The sequence below is a fragment of the Bombyx mandarina genome, chromosome 24 (assembly GCF_030267445.1).
Source record: "Bombyx mandarina strain Sakado chromosome 24, ASM3026744v2".
Lineage (NCBI taxonomy): Eukaryota > Metazoa > Arthropoda > Insecta > Lepidoptera > Bombycidae > Bombyx > Bombyx mandarina.
This window is the reverse complement of record NC_143230.1, coordinates 3,799,416-3,819,387: the sequence shown is the minus strand read 5'-3', so window position 1 is coordinate 3,819,387 and position 19,972 is coordinate 3,799,416. Positions and strand designations below refer to the sequence as shown.

The window sequence follows — 19,972 nt, the reverse complement described above, 5'->3', positions numbered from 1 at the left end:
TTTCTGTGAAGCCGGTCTTTTATATTATAGTTAGCTACACTAGTTACTGCTTAAAACGGAACGCCGTACCGCCTGTCATCGGCGTTGTTGGTTGTTGTTTTCCATAGAAGGTTTCCTACTTCAGTGTTGTTTTCACTTCAACAAAAAATATTGGTTACATTTTAGTTAAATTTAAAAATTTTAAATTCTATTTTTCTCAGTTGAAGTCATTGCATAATAAAAGTAAGTTTATTATGACGTTTAGTAAAAGAAAATATTGTTGTTCAAGCAATTTAATAGATATTAACATAACAAGGGAATTTTTGAAATGAGCTTATTAACGGTAAAAGTAAGCACTGAGAGCACATTATTTCGAAAATACCTGGTTCACGGTAGAAAAATTGCGATGATTTATGAATCATATATTTCCATAAGTACTGCAACTGTATACTGTCAGTCCCTAACTTAAGGAATTTCTCCCGTGAGAGCACTGAACAGTGCTCGCAATATACATCGGAAAATAACCTTCACTGTAACCCAATTGACACACTTCACTCTCTGTAGAATTGCCATACTCATGGCATTTCCACTTCCTACACCCGTATTCCGCATCTCTGAAATCTGTTTTGATTGTTAACAAGGATTTAGAACTTAGAAGTAAAGAATGAAAATTGTTATATTATTATCTGTTTCTTGATCCTTTGATTTCTCTGTTGATCATGGAGAATATAAGTAAGAAGTACCATCTTGTAAAGACAATAAGTTGAAAAAGTGTCCACCCCTAAATAGCAAGTTCTTTATTGAAGACTCACCGAAGCAGCGCTGGTGTAGGAAGTGGACATGATAATTATGAACATAACAGTTCTAAAAACAGAGTGAAGTTTATTGGATTGAAGGGAAGTGTGGTAGTTTATGGCGACGTTAAAATCCTTCCACTTGCTATAATCGCGCCACCTTAATTTTTTTTCTTGGACTTTTTAATACACTGAGATGGTACTCTTTATGTCTATCCTCCGTACTGAGCTACAATCTTTTCTCACAAAGCTAGCAGTTGCAGACACAAACAACTTTTTTTTTGAGTTGATGGCCTGGTATCTAGACCTTTAAGCCAAAACACAAACAATAATATTTGCTTAATGTTGTAACTAGTAGCAACAGAACCTCTGTAACTTTGGTAGAATTTATTTCAAATTTTGGACATGAGAATATCATAATCAATAGGTAAAACTGTACCTATTTCTTTTTTTTCTAAATTTTAGAAAAAATCATTATTGCGTATCAAGGGCTATAATTCTTAAACTTAATCTTTACCTTAATTTTTTTGTTAAAATGTGTACTACTATTATGGTAAGTTTTCACTTTACTAGTTTGGTAACTGATTTTAAAGTGACGTTTATTTAATAAAATCAGCTGAACAATGCATTTTTTGTTTATTTCTGTAAAAAGGAAATGAATTTTAATTATAAATACTACTTGTAAATAAATAATCTGTTATAATACATAAAATGCGTGAAGCTTATAATTTTGTGTTGTTAGCAAGTTACAGTGTACTTTTTGCTGTTGTGTAAACTATTATTTTTGTTAATTTTATTGTTGAACAATGTTCGGAAGACCGAGATGTAGGGAGTGGACTCCACTTTCTACACAACAGCTACGCCTAAGAAGCCTAATTCAGGTAATAAAGTGATAAACAAGCATGAAGCTTACAAACAAACGCCTACAAATTACGATAATGACTACGAGCGTACGAAGGCCGTGATAGGTGGTTTGTAATAACATTCCCATAATCGTAAATTTAAAATAATTAAATCTTTATACATAATTGTAGTTTATTTTCGTAAATTAATTTCTTAACATAGTGTATTTATATGTTCGAAATACAAACGCGGTAATCGCTATCCAACTCATTTAAAATCTTTATACTTTCTTTTTATGTTCATACAAAAAAAAAACTTGTTATCATCATAATATGATATATTATGATATCCTTAATAATTATCTGAAATATCCTTGTATCATTATTAAAACATATGACCCTTGACTTACTAACATTTCATTGATTTGTTTTAAAGTAATTTGAGTATAATAATTGAGTAGAGTCATTATCTAAAAGTGTAAATTGTATTACTGTTCTGGTAGATAGGAGGCTACTTCTTACTAGTACATCATTGTTGCTGTCGTAAAGCATCTTATGTCCTCTCTAGTAGGCAACACCACAGTGGCTATTTCTACTCTGTACTAGTAATAAATTCCATTTTCAAGGGCTGACAGCTGTTATATTATATAAATTAAACTTAGACCTCATATCTGAACTAATCTGAAAGTATACAATATTCGCTTTATGATATCTATGGGTTCTGATAACCATTTAACAATGGGTGTGTCTCGCAAATGCTCTTACAGCAAAACTCACTAGATCTTTTGATCATCCTTCATAATCGACTAATCATTAAAAAAAAGTTATAAAATTTGCAATAAAGTAATGGAATAATTCAAATTACTAAAATATCCGACATTGTAAGTTTTTTGAAGTGAAAACTTCTTTAGAATCGTTGTGATTTCAAACCGGATGCAACGGAAAAAACGACAGGTAAGAGACACAAATACAAAAGAATGAGACAGAAATATACATACTATTTAATACAGCGCCATCTGTGAGATTTTTTAATACTAACGTGTGTATGAAGGCTCTTGTAGTGAATTTTAATTTAGGATTATACGTGAAATTAAAATATCAATTCACAGAGGGCGCTACCTTACAATTATTTACTAATGACAAAATTTTACATATACTTAAGACGTTTAGGATAATTGTATTTTAATTTTAGAAGGTTTCACCTCTACCACGTGTGAATTGCACACATGGTTTTTCTAAAGATTTCTGGAATTTCCACAATTTTGGTATTCCCAATGATAACTAGGTACCGTTATTACCCAGCCAAGATAGTTTTGAAGTATTCAAGTGTTTTCTCTATTTGGCGCCAAAGTAATTAATAAAAATAAAACATGTAATAATGTATCACAAGTACAAAGACTGACTTTATCGCTTCAAGCGATCTCTTTCAAACAACTATTGTATGAAAGGGATCCATAAAAAAAATTCAAATGTGGTGTACATAACTATATTAGCAATATTTTAGACTAATAAAGATAGGATAATGTGATAATAATTTTTCGAGAGATTGGAGAATATCGTGATGTACATCAAATCAGGCTAGCCAATGCTACATAATGATAACAACCGCTAGGGCGTAACGACTGAGAAGAAGAATATTATGTTGTAACATTAAAATGACATTCATATTTGAATGCTAATGTGGGGCAGCCGTTGTAACTATACTGAGACATTAGAACTCATATCTCAAGGTGGGTGGCCGCATTTACGTTGTAGATGTCTATGTGCTCCGGTAGCTGCTTAACATCAGGTGGGCCGTGAGCTCGTCCAACCGTCAAAGCAAAAAAAAGCAAAATTATAATAATACAAAAATACAACAAATGACCAATTTCATTATCGAACGAAGGCTAATTTTATACATGTAATGTACTTATTATTAGAATTATCAAAAAGTCAAGGTTGCCTTATTACTAGAAAAATACAAACCTGTTTTATTATTTTTTATTTTTAGAGTATTGCAATATTAATTTAATTTAAGACATTTTGAATTGAGTATTCTAATGATATCAGGTACAAGGAAGGAGAGACAAGTTTTGTATAAAATTTGATAATAGTGTGCCCAAAAATAAAATGTCCACAAGAAACACTTTACCGTGACCTTTAAAACTGCAAAGTGCATTGTTGTGATATTAAAGATTAAAAAGAGTCTTAAATATTTCGACGTCTCGTGTAATACAATTAAACAATATATTAAAATTTCTAAACATCTATAACTATATATATGTATATAAAAGAAAGTCGTGTTAGTTACACTATTTATAACTCAAGAACGGCTGAACTGATTTGACTGAAGATTGGTGAGGAGTTAGCTTAGAACCAGGAGAAGGGTATAGGGTACTTTTTATCACGTTCCCGTGTGACGTGACATAAAACGTGGTATAAAAAAACGCAACTGATATGGAATAACAAAACGCAACTGACAGCTAAACGTTCTATGGTTAAATAAAGTAAAATTTTGAAGTTCGCCTTGTCTGCTAGTAAAAAATAAAAGAAGATTCCTATGAATTGTAGATTAAAAACGAATATGAAAAAGTACACCATTAGTAATAACTGTGGGTAGACTACTATCGTGTGGTCTTGGTGCTTAGCATTAGCTTGCACCGCTTGGATATAGTGAAATGTGAAAATCGTGGTAGGACATGTCCTTCTTCAAACGAGGCTTGTGGAGAGTATTAAACGGTAGGCAGCGGCTTGACTCTGCCCCTGGTATTGCTGAAGTCCATGAGCGACGGTAACCACTCACCATCAGGTGGCCCGTATGCTCGTCTGCCGATACGGCAATTAAAAAGAAAAGGAACCCGATAATATTTTTTTTGTAGATAGCCTAGCCGAAAATAGGCAATTTGAATCATAAATATCATAACATTGAATATATTTTCCAAAATAAATACATGGAAACAAATCACGCACGGTCAACCCGTCCCAATTTTGGATTCTCGGTGTTATGGGTACCAGACACTGAGATATATACGTGTCGGAGACGGTCATTAGTTTGGTAGCTTTATTTTTTCCTACCTAAGCTGATAGCCTTGAGAGGCTATATCAGCGGAACCTTAACTAGTAGGTGAGCTCACGGGACTCAAACCTGACGACGTTGCTAACACGAACCCTAGCAAGAGCCGTGCTTCGCAGAATCTACCATTGGATCGGAAATGCGACCCACTGAGAAGATCCGGCGAGAAACTCAGTGGGCTGTGTCTGAGGGCTAATTTTGGTAGCAACACGTAGCGCAGCACGATTTCGGGGAGGTGACAACACGATCGTAATGACGTCGGGGCTCGGCTAACTTCGTGCTACGACAGAGCCTAGCCGATGGAGTCGCGCATAGACGCCATTACACTTATCAACCAGCCTTCAAGAGCGATGCCTCCATCCTAAGAACTGTCATTTGTTTGAAGATTTCTAAGTTATTCTAAGACAAAAAACGTCTTTTGTGTGCTCAATATTTCTCTTAACTCGATCACCCTATTCGCTCCTATGATATCTGACGATGGTCTTAATGATGCGGTTTCTCCGACATTCATATATAGATACTAACACCCAGACAAAGAGCGAACAAACCTGTTCATCACACGATTGTTTGCCCGACGCGGGAATCGAACCCACGACCCTCGGCCTCGGCACAAGAGTCAGGAGCGCTAATTATTGCACCACCGAGTCAACCAGTAAAATCAGTAAAGCCAATAAAATACATACAAACTCTTCAAACTACTGGTGGTAGTCCTACCACCAGTAGGTCCCTCTTGTGAGTCCGCGCGGGTGGGTACCACCACCCTGCCTATTTCTGCCGTGAAGCAGTAATGCGTTTCGGTTTGAAGGGTAGGGCAGCCGCTGTAACTATACTGAGATCTTAGAACTTATATCTCAAGGTGGGTGGCGCATTTACGTTGTGGATGTCTATGGGCTCCAGTAACCACTTAACACCAGGTGGGCTGTGAGCTCGTCCACCTATCTAAGCAATAAAAAAAATTAAAAACTAAAGCATCTCATCTACAAAGTCTAGTATTACTCGTAATGCCTAATGAATGAATGTCTAATATGATTATGAATTGCAACTTCGTATTGCGATTACAACAACGCCGTAATTTCTCGCCCGGTTACGAATGCACCTTTAACATTTCAAATTGAATGATAACATTAATAATAAAACAATCGTAAGATTATTCTGATTATGAAGATATTGTGCATTATTTTAGTGTGGAAAAAAAAACGGTCGGTCGCTTATAGATATCAGCCATCCTAAGGGTACAGCTAAACCGCTGCCTAAAATAACATTTTCAAATGAGTTTGCGTGTTGGCTTTCCTTATTATCTGTTAAAGGCTTAAAGTTTTTACTGGTGGTAGGACCTTTTGTCCGCACGGGTAGGTACCACCAACCTGCCAATTTCTGCCGTGAAGCAGTAATGTGTTTCGGTTTGAAGAGCGGGGCAGCTGTTGTAACTATACTGAGACCTTAGAACTTATATGTCAAGGTGGGTGGCGCATTTGCGTTGTAGATGTCTATGCCCTCCAGTAACCGCTTAACGCCAGGTGGGCTGTGAGCTCGTCCACCCATCTAAGCAATAAAAAAGGTGCTTTTGCTAATGTTAAATTATTTGAACAGTTAATTCATAATTAATCAAATATTTAATCAGATGAATGTCTTTTTCTGACACTAACAGATAACTGAGATCATGGACATGAACCTTTGACATGTACTGAATTTTTTTTTATTTACATTTAGTAGGCAGCGGCTTGGCTCTGCCCCTGGCATTGCTGACGTCCATGAGCAACGGTGACCACTTACCATCAGGTGGGCCGTATGCTCGTCTGCCTACAAAGGCAATAAAAAAAAAAAAAAAAATTTTCAAAGAATTTGTTCACGGTATAAAGTAGTTGGCATAGCGATACATATTCGCAAGTGTCTACAATTCCACCAGTAATAACAAACTTACATTTTCTCTTTCAGATCGTCGGCTACAATATACGACCACCTGAATCTTACCCGGTCCAGTGCAGTTTCTACTTAACCCTGCATCACACCACCATGTCTGCCCCGTTTTACACCAGCGAGAGGATATGCTCGCCGCATCCGAAATGGAAAGAGATCGACTCTGGTAGAGTAACCGTGATAGATGACAAATGATTCCTTGTTTAGCTTAGGAATTGGGCCACTCAAAATAATGGAAGGCGGCTCCGGAATAACTTCAATATTATACGTTACTAGCTGACCCGGCAGACTTCGTAATGCCCCAATCGATAAATAAAAGACCTAAACTTATGTATAAAATAAACTTAAAACAAACAAAAGGAATCCGTCCGACGGGGGACACATCAAAGGGAAAACAAAATTGTTATTTTTGTTTATTTCCGATCATTTTCATATTTATCTACCTTTTAAACCTTCTCTGGACTTCACGAATAATTCAAGACTAAAATTAATCAAATCGGTCCAGCCGTTCTCGAGTTTTAGCGAGATTAATGAACAGCAATTCATTTTTTATTTTTATATAATATATAAGATAAGATTAATCAAAATTAGTTTTATAATTGAATTAATTGTAACAAATAGTGTAACGACAATAAGAAAATAGATTAAACCTTTAAATTACTTTTAATTGTGTATACAAATCGCGAAAACCGAAGACGATATAATATAATGCGAAATAGTCCCATGTTTTCGGACAAATCTATGACACATGACTTTAAGTGAGTTTATTGCCCATGGATTGATTGATTGAGTCGAATGAGAATTCGTATTGTGACTGACAATAACGGCTCTCTGGTGTAGTGGTAACTGACATGGTTACCTACTACACAAGGGGTTCGCCGGTTCGAATCCCGCCAAGGGAAGATATTTGTATGATAAATATAAAAATGTCTTTTCCGGGGTTATGTATGTATGTTAAATGTATGTATGTGTAAAATAAAAATCTTACATTTATTTCCGTTATCTGGTACCTGTAACGCAAGTTCTTTACGAACTTATCACGGGACCAGTTAACGCGGGGTGATTGTTAGTAAATATTTATTATTTATATACATTGTATATTGAACAAGAATGCATCGTGGCAGAAATAGGCAGGGGGGTGTTTGCATATCTGTGATGGCTTGCAAAACGTGTCACTAGCCAATACTACTTACTAGGTCAGGTCAGGAATTGGATATATTTTACTGGTACCCGTGCAGTGATAAAAAATTGAACCATTGCATTTGATTAATGTCATTAAAATGGGTAGCCTTTGTTGATTCGACGCTTATAATACGGGCCAAAAACTATTTTTGTGTTGGTACGGCGGCATTCCGTTTTAAATTACAAAGTAAATTACGACAATGTGAGTGTAAATTACATTATGCTGGTAAATGTGTCACTAAAATGACTCATAATTGTGTTCAATTGCGTATTACGTAATTAGGTTAATAGTTATCTAGAAATAATTAATGCCGGCGCTGTTTAGTTTGATTGAAGGGACTGTTTAATGTTTCGTCTTGCAAATGTGCTAAGATAATGAGCGTTCTTGTGCGTACTTTTGTGTGTACGAGGAAAGAAATGTTCGCATTAGATTGCGCCCAGAAATCGATCAAAGCGTAGTTGAAACATTATCGCATGAAACCCGAGAATTTGGCCGCAGATTTGTGACCTTAGTCTCTTGCAAGACAGACATAGTAATGTCGAAAGCGAAGAATACTGTACAAGCTTAAAAGTATTAATTTCGAACACGTAATGCTAGGAAAAGGAAGCTTTTAAAAGTTGTAGTATACGTCGCGATATTAAGCTGCCGTCATGTCCTGAAGGCGATACACCACACATGGTAGTTTCTTCGATTTTCGCGACTAGCAGAGTCGAAGTTATCGCGGTCTAAAATATAAGATGACCTATGCATTTGTATCGGGCGATGCGACTCGCTTCGTTCCGTATTATTAGTTTTTTTTATACCTAGCTGGTAACCTAGGGGGCTATGACAGCGTAACCGGGCGAGTAGGGGAGTTCACGGGTGCTCTAATCTGGGGACGTTGCTAGCAAAAGCAGTGCTTCGCAGAATCTACCACGGGTCGGAAACGCAACCCACTGAGAAGACCCGGCGAGAAACTCTGTGGGCTGTGTCTGTGGGTTAATTTACTCGCCGAGCCCTTCGTCGCAAGCGACGGTTTCGACGAGAACGATGACCGGTGCTTGGGGTACCTAAAAATGGATCGGGAGGATCCGAAATGATGTGTTTTGGGCGACGTCGACTGTTTGCCATTTGGTCCGCAAAATCGGCTATGTAGTTACCGGTGGCCACGATGAGAGGGTTCTCGTGTCGTGCAACTTTATCGAAATGGCGCATTAATGCCGACTGTAGATACTTACTGATGGACTCTAGGTCCAGGTCGTCGGGAAGGTCGACGTTCCTGACGAACCACGGGTCTCTGACGGCTATCCTGTAAAACGGGATTGAATGGTTCGAAGGGGTTAGAAGTTTGTGCGGGTCGCATGAGCGAACATACACTTGCATAGGTCATGACGGGTAATTTACTCGCCGAACCCTTCGTCGCAAGCGACGGGTTCGACGAGAACGATGACTATATTATTAGAGTAAACCTTATCGTATCATTAACCCAACTTTTATTAACAGAAATAAACTTGTTTAGGAGTTATCAAAACTTTGCCGATGTGACTCATTTTTCCGGATATCTCAATCGAATGACGTATGCGTAAAACAATATTTTTTTTATCTCTTACAGAAATAACTCATAATATGTCATCAACGAACGTTGTTATAAGGATATGGTGTCACACATTACACCCCACGGAGAGTTGTAATAACACACAAGATACGGTTATACAGACTTGGGGGGTTTATTTTAGCGGTCTCCGATATATAGGGGCGAATTTAGCCTCGAATTTCACGTCCGATTGCTTCAAATGCAACACGCTGGTGTTTCAAATGCACGGCGGTCATTTTTGCTCGTACAAAAGTCTCAAGTTAGACGTTATCCCCCCGGAGAACGAATTGGATCAGGGGTCGCTGTCATCGGATTCGTCGGGACGAACGAATCTATCGAGAACTACTTTAGAATCGAGATTGGTTTCGGATTCTAAATTACTCCATGTGAGATCTATATCGCCCGGTAAACGCGGCAGGAAACCGGATAAAGAGTACTCGAAAAGCCACAGTCCAATAGAAAAGACGTTTCATCAGAACTTTCCAACAATCCGACCGTCGGCTAGTTTGATTATCACCCAAAATAGATTAAGGGATAATAATGTTGAAATAGGTAAACGTAAAGAGAATCCAAGTAATATTTATGAGTATTCACCTGATTACATGGACGTTAAAGAATTCACAGAGGACAGATACAACAGTTACTCAAAGGAAACGTCCCACGAGGACCTGTCGCAGAGTAAAATCGATTGCAGCGAAACCGCCGAGAATTACGACCTGCGAAACGAATTGGACGGTATCCCGAAAATCCGATATATGACCATGAATTTCTTGAAATCGGAGATCAGGCCGAGCTACAACGCGACGAAGCTGCAGAAGCTGCATCTGTTGCAGTATTCGATAAAGAAGAAGCAAGAGGCGGTCGAAGAGATCAAGGAGAGGATCTACAAGAAGTCCGCCCTGACCGACGGCCGGTCCCCGTCTGACGAGAAAGAGTTCTTGTTGCGCGGCAAGAGTAGATCACAAAGAAATCTGTTTAGTCCGGACGATAATAGTTTGAATAGAGAAAAATCGGCGTCACAAAGTGATTTGAATGTTAAAAATGGTAGGATCAAAGAAGAAAGGCCGCTGTCAAACGGACCTAGACTTACTTTGAAACTGAACGATCTCCTTTCTTATAAGGTAGGTAAATTCCATAAATATAATTTACTAGCTTTTACTCGCGACTCCGTCCGCGTGAAATAGTTACTTTGGCATAACACTAAATTTTACCCCCACTTAATTTACGTAGGAAGTGAATTTTTTTTTATTATAGAATGTTAAGGAGCTTTTTAAACCCCTATTTTGAAACATTCTTTATTGGTGCTCCACTTGTATTGGTCTTACCTTGATGGTAAATGGGTTATCTAACACTGATATAATTTTTCAAATCGGACCAGTAGTCTCAGGGACTAGTGCGTTCAAACAAACAAACTCTTCAGCTTTATAATATTAGTATAGATAAGTCGTGGCCTAAAGGATAAGACACCCGGTCTATTCGTAACTAGCGATGCGACCGAGCCGGTGTTCGAATCCCGCTAGCAGATACCAATTTATGCAATGAAATATGTACTTTACAAATATTCGCGATCACTTCCACCTTGAAGGAATAACATCGTGTAGTAAAACTCAAACCCGCAAAATTATAATATGCTTAATTACTGGTGGTAAGACATCTTGTAAGTCCGCGCGGGTAGGTACCACCACCCTGCCTATTTCTGCCGTGAAGCAGTAATGCGTTTCGGTTTGAAGGGTGGGATAGCCGTTGTAACTATACTAAGACCTCATATCTCAAGGTAGGTGGCGTCATTTACGTTGTAGATGGCTATGGACTCCGGCTACCACTTAACACCAGGTAGGCCGTGAGCTCATCCACCTATCTAAGCAATAAAAATAAATAAATAAAAACATTACTACTGATCCCCAGACAAAGCCATCACCATTTCAAAGGGCCGAACACGTGAGACTGACGAAACAAATAGAGATATTAAGATTTAAACGTATAATATTATCAGACGAAAGAGACAGCAAGCTAGCGAACATAAGAAGACTGAAAGAGAGGCACGCTAAATTGTCCGAGGCGAATCAGGATGTTGGTAAGATCTCAGAGCTCGCTAATATAAATAAATATAAATAAACAAACAGATATGCACAAGTTAATAATTTATGTATATATAAAGGGGAGAGAGAGTATTTGGCATGCTTGCAAGAACATGCAAGCAATTATGCTTCCGATAAAAATCGCTGGTGATGACTTATTCACAACGTATATTGTGATCATTTGTTGGTATGGCAACACACGCCAACATTAGTATGGTATGACTTTTTGGCGAGAACTCGAGGAGTGGAGTTGTGCGATTTGTTTTATTTTGTCTATTTAGTGTTTCTTCAGGCTTAAATGTGTAATAACGGTGGTTTATTAACTGCTTAATATCTGAAAGTCCACAAATGTGGGAAAATTAAACAAAGCTGCTGGACGTAACTTCTTGGGATCCTCCAAAAAGTCCACTGAAAAAATCACAGCAAATGACCACCATCATACTGAGATTATATTTTATCCCATATCATCTCATTTAATTTAGTTTCATCCCAATTAATTAATGTCTCAAATTAATCATCTTCATTTAATTTAATTTCACTCCATATTGTTATTTTTCATAAAAATAAGAATATAAATTAAAATAAGACATGACTTAAAGGTCTTAGTTACAAAGTCATAAAATTCCTTAAAAAAAAATAGTATGGCATTCAACACAAATTTTTAGCGGTTTTTCTTAGAATAATACCGATAAAATTGAGAATAAAATGGTTCCGGAGGTTTAAAACTTCATATATGATGCATTATTATACATAGTTCATTCAAAAATATACACATAAACTTAAAAAACTAGCTTGACCTGATTTACCTTGGCTTCTGGGGTGAATTGGGTCACGTATGGGGATAATAGTTGTTCGATAGGGCTGGCGCTGTTTAGTTGTTAGATAGGTATTAGGTAATTAACTTTTCAATATCTTTAATCAGTTACAAAACTCTAATGACTAAATTGAAATACATATTTAATATTCATAAAAACTAAATAAAGGTCCTTTTCAATTCAACAGATTTAAATCTCACAAAAGCATTGTGACAACCCAGATTTGTCCCTATTCTAACTCTAGTCTCTATTCACCCCAATCTACGGATTGCCTTATTGTTGTTTTTTTTTCAAAATAGCTATTTTCGAGTATTCGTAGAATCCTCAGGGGTTTTATGCTTTAAGTTGTTAGCATGGTAATCTTTTGCGAATATAAGGTTTTTCTTTTGTTTCTTAAGGTTCGGAATTAATGGAGAACTATCACACGTTATCGCGACGCACGGATTCGCTCAAGGAGACGAGACAGAACTGCGGGGCTCTGCGGGAGCTGGCTGGTCGCTCGCACTCGGCCCTGAGGAACAGGCGATGCGAGCTATTGCTGATGCTGCACCACATATTCTACGTGGAAGAGGTCTGTTGACTGGGGCAGTGGTGGTGGTGGTCATGGCCATCGCAGTATCTGGGTTAGAATGGCTGTGACCGCTATGCGATATGATCGTGGTGCCCTTAAATATCCCATCAGAGGCTTTATTAGTTCATACCGGTGTAATGTGTGTTTAACTGGTGGTAGGACCTCTTGTGAGTCTGATATGTCTTAGCGCTAAGAATATCTTGTTCATTCCCAAGCCGGATGGTACACGGAAGATGTGTGAAAACGCACTGATAAATTAGCGGCTCGACATACGAGCTCACAGCTCACTGCAGTTAAGTGGTCATAGACATCCGGAGCCCATAGACATCTACAACGTAAATTCGCAACACATCTTGAGATAAAGCTCTAAAGTCTCAAGTGTAGTTACAACGGCCGCCCCACCCTTCAAACCGACACGCATTACTGCTTCACGGCAGAAATAGGCAGGATGGTGGTACCTACCCGTGCGGACTCACAAGAGGTCCCACCACCAGTAAAATATATATAAATATTCAAAGTTGCGTGTTGCAGAGAGGCCCATCCAAATGGTCAATAGTAAACGTTCCGTTGCCCATATGCGGGGACGAGAGCACCCGAGCGACCCCCGTGAGCGACTCCGTGGCGGCGGGGTTCGTAGCGCAGGCCACGTGTCTGGCGGCCTCCCTGCTCAACCAGCCCCTGCGCTACAAGATAACCCTCCTCGGATCCGCCAGCAAGATACTGGACGAAACACCCGATCTCCCAGATCCAAAGTGAGCTTTTTATTTGAACTAATAGTCCCTCTATAGTCGAAATTCGACAATAATTTCAATCAATTAAAGTTCTATTGTCAAAGCCTATTATACGTCCCTAGCCGTACTCGCCCGCTTCGCTGGGCATTTAAAATTAACATTATTATTTATTGTCATTATTATTATTAGGGAGTCCAACACTCATATAACTATTAGCCTATCAATTAAGTACATGTATTTTCTACATGAATACCAAGTTTCAAGTCAATCGGATGCATGGTTCAGTAGTTGTAACGGAACATCCGTAAAAATCACTGTAGATTTATATATTAGTACAGATTAATCACAGATTTCGCCAAGACTACACTATAGACAAATAATATTAAAGACAAACAATATTAACCTATTCTTAATTTGACCACAGACTTTAAGCAATAACAAAAGTTAGACAATAAACAAAGAGTGTTATATATTACAAGGGCGGGATGTAACTGGCCCAAAGGATAAGACGTCCGGTGCATTCGTTTCTACCGATGCACCGGTGTTCGAATCCCGCAGGCGAGTACCAATTTTTCTAATGAAATATGTACTCGACAAATGTTCACGACCGACTTCCACGGTGAAGGAATAACATAGTGTAGTAAAAATCAAACCCGCAAAATTATAATTTGCGTAATTACTGGTGGTAGGACCTCTTGTGAGTCCGCACGGGCAGGTACCACCACCCTGCCTATTTCTGCCGTGAAGCAGTAATGCGTTTCGGTATGTAGGGTGGGGCAGCCGTTGTAACTATACTGAGACCTTAGAACTTATATCTCAAGGTGGGTGGCGCATTTACGTTGTAGATGTCTATGAGCTCCAGTAACCACTTAATACCAGATGGATTGTGAGCTCGTCCACTCATCTAAGCAATTAAAAAAAACACGTCTGAGGGTAGCTGCGTGCTGCTCCACCAGCCTCTACAGCAATGTCTCCTCTGTCCCAGCATCCCACTCTTCGCTCGTGGCGGCGACACCACGCTGTTCCGGTACGCGCTCTTCCTGCTAAACAAGTGCATAGCCCAGCTGATGTGGGGCCGAGGGCTGCCCGTCACGGATATAGGACCGACCCTAGCGAACCTGCAGAGGCTCTTGATAACGCCCTGTAATATGTAAGTTGACAGATTTGCTTGTTAGGGCACAGACTATTTTTTTTTTTTTTATTATTTATGAAAAACTTTTTTGAGGAATATTTTAGCTGATTACAACGAAAACATTTTTCTATGGAACCTACCCTAAACCTATCACATATCCTCTCCAAATTTCGAACTTTCCAATTGATTCCTAAATGGAACTGGTTTCCCTACCTTTTCCACACTAGTAGTGGAAAATGCATAAACCGTACGACCCGCAGTAAATAATAAAAAAAGTCTAATAAAAAATAATTCATTTCGTTACCTACACATATGCAATTTAGCCTCTATTTTTATATACTCTGTGCTCTGAAACTTTAATGTCAGTTGCATTATGATGTTATTAACGAAAAAGTTTTTTATTTAAAATTAATATCTTAAATGGTCTATACTTTTTTTATAACGTGTTGATTTAAAACTTTCAATGAAAATCTAAATAGATGATATCTTATTTTTACATTCATTTGATACCCTCACAATCCTTCTTATTTATAGTCAATTTTCTTAAAACATCCTATGTTCAATGTATGAGACAAGGTATATAATTAAAATAATTCTTCTATTAAATTTTATTCGTTACTAAAACTATACTATGTGTGAAGATGAAGAACGAAGACATTATTCCCGCAGGTCTGAGTCGTCGAAGCTGTTTGGCAGTAACCGTTGGCTGTCGGACGGTGACTGTCCGCGCGCCCAATCCTTACGCAGTATGGTCGCGTCCGACCGAGGGAAGTACAGGCCGTTTAATAGGTTCAAGGTATGCTTCTGTCCGTTCACTCATTCGTTCTCGTTCATAGTTCACTCGTTCATAGTTCACTCGTTCATAGTTCATTCGTTCGTTCGCTTCGTATCTGTTAAGCTTGGATCGTGGTATGTAAATGGTCGTTAATTCGATTTTATTGTAGATAATCATTAACTGACTTATATACGTATATTATATGTACATAATATATCGTCTTCTCGCATTGAAGCTGTATAATCTCAAAACTTACTAATTTTACAGGAGAGTGTTTTAAAGGTTTAACATGTGATATTTTTAATATTAATCATCTTTGCAACACTTATTTTTTACCAGTAACATTATCTGTCTTTTAAAGTAAGATAAAATTATGTATTAATTTTGTTAATAGTAGTCAAAATATAGGTAAACTAAAAAAAAAACTACTACTAAACTATGCTCTTTTAACAGTATTTATGAGAAAAATACTGGTGATACCAAATGATTCCGGATATTAACTCAGTTTCGAATATTTTTGGAAATTGTACACTTTTAATGCGAAAAGACGATATATCGAGAGGTGAAAGCCTATTTGGTTTAAGGGGCATTTTTGCAACTTTACAGTCGAGCCATTTAATGATTCAAAATTTGGAAAAAATATCATTACAACAAAAAACTTCTTCAGCTATTCCAATGGAGTAAACTTAATTGAAATTCAATTAAAACCATCGAACCGTTTATTCTAATACCAAATAAAACGCACCTTTAATTTTTAATATGCACTTTGTTTGTCATTGTTTTTGTATACATAAACTAACGGATTCTTATAAAGATCATGCGTCTAATAAATCGTTCATTCACTTTATCGTTCACTAATTCACTCACCCGGGAACCATTCTGCAATGTGGAGTCAAGTTAAATTAATAAAAAATATCTAAATGTTAAAGTAATTAAAAATGTCGGCTGTCTGTATGTTTTTGCGGTAAACGAGACGAGCTCACGGCACACCTGTCGTTAAGTGACTTCCGGAGCCATCCATCCGGAAACTGCAATGCGGACTTTAAGTTTAGCTTACGCGCCAGTCAACCCCTAGTAATGTGGAGTAGATAGCTTTTGGTTTCCCTGCAATTTTTATTATTGGGTTTTTGGGGGGAATTTACTAGTGGTAGGGCGACTTGTGTGCCCGCACGGGTAGGTACCATCACATGTGTATTTCCCGCTGCGAAACTGTAATGCGTTTCGGTTTGAAGGGTGGGGCAGATGATGCACTATAGAACTGAGACTTAGAACTCATGTCTCAAGGTAGATGGAGGCGCTAACGTTGCTCATATCAATGGGCTCCTATAACCGCTTAATGCCAAGAGGATCGTGAGCTTATTGACACGTCTAAGCAATAAGCCGTTACGAATAGTCTACAGATTTCGCAGTCACCAACGACTAAGTGGTTGTTTCCGTCGACATTTCAATGCTATGTTGAAACTACCTTCAAATTTAAAAAAAAAATGTTGCTTATTCTTTAAGCTTCTTATCACACAGAATGAACTTACTGTCTTGTAAGTCCACACGGGTAGGTACCACCACCCTGCCTATTTCTGCCGTGAAACACTAATACGACTAATGCGTTTTGGTTTGAAGGGTGGGGCAGCCGTTGTAACTATATTTGAGACCTTAGAACTTATATCTCAAGGTGGGTGGCGCGTTTACGTTGTAGATGTCTATGGGCTTCAGTAACCACTTAACACCAAGTGGGTTGTGAACTCGTTCATAATAAAAAATGTTATTTGGCAGTATGTTTATCTGGTTTATAATAAGAAATTATTAAAATTTGAAAAGGTTTATTTGCGAATCGCTCGTTCTTTTCGCTCTAAAGACAGGACTATTGGGTCCTGTGAATCGTTGCATTCTGTGCGCGAGGACGGTGTTGATATGTGGTCCGTTCTCTTTGAACACAGGATTCGTTGGATGGTCACTCGCCACATTCCGCCACGACCCTCCGGAGACATCGCCACTCGAAGAGCGTCGGTAGCTATCGCGACGACCAAGTGAGTTGGTTCCCTCTAGTCTGTTCCATCCATTCATCCATTCCGTCTTCATATTTGTTTTACAACAAAATTTGACTCGAATATTATCAGCTCAGTGACTCAACACACGGTCCAATTAGAACTTTTTAGAAGAACTCTTCCAATTAGAAGAACTCAAAAGAAGAAAAAACCCAAGAAGAAGAACTTAGTTACAAAAATACGTGCTTTGCGATCGTAGAGATTAAACTATGGAAATACACGCTTAACAAAGAAATTGTATATGAAATTCTGATACAAAAACTAATATGATTTCAGAGGTAAATGAGATGACACAATTCCATCGTCATACCGCAAGTTTAAAATTAAAGTGGCTTAATTAAAATTTTTAAGAAAATGACTTTTATACTTAGAACGACTTATAGACATTTATTATATCAGTTTTTAAAATTAAACAGTCTCTTTTAGACTATAATTCTGATCAACGGCTTACGACGAAGGGTTCTACGAGTAAACTAACCCACAGACACAGCCCACTGAGTTTTTCGCCGGATCTTCTCAGTAGGTCGCTTTTCCGATCCGGTGGTAGATTCTGCGAAGCACGGCTCTTGCTAGCGCCAGTGTTATCAACGCGTCCGGTTTGAACCCCGTGAACTGACCTACACGCTAGGGTAACGCTAATGGGTAGGAAAAAAGTAGTTAAATAAGCACCAAGGTGCCAATTAATGTTCTTTATATTGTAAATTACGAGTTATAAATTTATCGATATTATCGGTATTTATCGATATTATAAAGTTATCGATAAATTCAGAGTATCAGGAAACAAAAAAAAACGATGTATCCACATAAGTAGACAACAATATAACCAACACAAACATTATATTGATAACTATGCAGTATTAAATAATTATTAATATTTAATAATAATTAATAATTTCATTCCCAGGAAACACCGACGTTCGATCAATCCACTACATCGATAATGGGAAGCGAATCGAACATTTACAACATGAAGCTGTCCCAGGGCAATTCTGAGGCGGCGTCGACTCTCAAAACTCACAGCTCCGATTCCGCCATTCCGACGCTGACGAACGACGCTGTCAACGTCAATACGGACGGAGCTGTCAATGTCACTGCAGACGGAGCTGTCAATGTCAGTTTCATTATAGGCGACGGCGAGAAGCTGGTCAGGCTCACGAGTAACAACGGTGACGTGGAACTGAGTGATAATGTAAAGAAAATATGCAACGAAATTAATGATTTTTGCTCGTCAAACGCCATCGACATAGCAGAGTACATGGAGAGGCGCGCCAGTGATATAGAGGACCTGGATTGTAGTGATTGCGTTAGGAACGAAAACGGCGAATGTGATATAGTCTGTGCGAACAATGTTAGGGACGTGATCGTCATTCCCAGCGCTGAGGCCATCTTGGACACGGGGCAGAGCTGTCAAAGTGACAGGCACAACGATTGACAGATTGACAGCCCGCGTCAAATAGTTTGAATGTATACGATTGGACAGTTTTTTTTGTTATTTAGCCAAAAGTGTTGTTGTTGATGAATGCAAAAATAAAAAAAAGGTTTGATATGTTTTGTTTTTTTAATAAATTACGCCGAATAATATTGGCTTTGTAACCAAAATTTATGTTTGTGCGTGTTGTTAAGGTTACTTAACTGACTCAAATAGCGTTGTTTATCACGAAGATAATTTGAAGAGGTTATGTTAAAAATATACAGCGTGTTTATTTTATTACTATTTATATAGTAGTTTTCAAGTTATTGTTAAAATTAAATTGTTTTAAATTTAATATAAATTGACCAACTCTTAAGGATGATTTTCACTAATTATCCCTTTTCGTGTCAGATAATACATATCCTAAAAAAGTATTTGAACATTACTCGACTTCAGAAGCAAATAATATAGATTAATAGCTGATTTTTCATAAGGATAATATTATAAAATACGACCGAATTAAAATTATCGTAGTATAAATAAGTCAATTCGAATGCACCTCATTTTGATATTTAGTCGGATTATAAAAGCCATAACCGATTTAATAGACCCATAATAAAGGTGATATTAATATATATGATCGGTCCATGTAAATTGATCGTATTATCGCAGTTTGTACGTAAACATATAATAATATATCAAGAGCCTTTTTTTTGTCAGGAGGAAATCACCGGACTTCCGCCCTCCACTGGGGATGGAGGGCGGGGTATGTCGGAGTTGAACCGACAAACCTCCTGTCGCTCAACAACCAGCATCCAAACCTCGCATGAGACAGAACTCTGTCAGACTCTGTCTGAAGAGTTCTGTCATTCAGAAGTCTGAGTTCTGTCAGAATCAAGAAATTCCGTAACGAAAATAAAACCTAACACCCCCCATTCCGTCTACCATGTAGCTCGCGTTCAACACATTCACACGTTGCACTTGTGTAGTGTTTGTGAATAAGCGCGCGGCGTGACTTCGCACTGCATGCGCATTGTGAAAAGTCAGTCCATCTCTCTCTCGCGCGCTCTAGCTTAC

General features: G+C 38.0%; 1 protein-coding gene across 1 annotated transcript; it reads left to right on the top strand.

Moving 5' to 3' along the window:
• Window positions 1-1,344: 1,344 nt before the first annotated feature.
• Uvrag (UV-resistance associated gene) lies at window positions 1,345-19,271 on the top strand. Its single transcript, XM_028184615.2, has 10 exons — window positions 1,345-1,654; window positions 6,603-6,750; window positions 9,359-10,461; window positions 11,246-11,414; window positions 12,632-12,804; window positions 13,336-13,556; window positions 14,521-14,685; window positions 15,337-15,463; window positions 17,377-17,466; window positions 18,389-19,271. Exons 1-10 carry the CDS (start codon window positions 1,580-1,582, stop codon window positions 18,914-18,916), a joined length of 2,799 nt encoding a protein of 932 aa, XP_028040416.2. The 5' UTR covers window positions 1,345-1,579; the 3' UTR covers window positions 18,917-19,271.
• The last annotated feature ends 701 nt before the right edge of the window (window positions 19,272-19,972 follow it).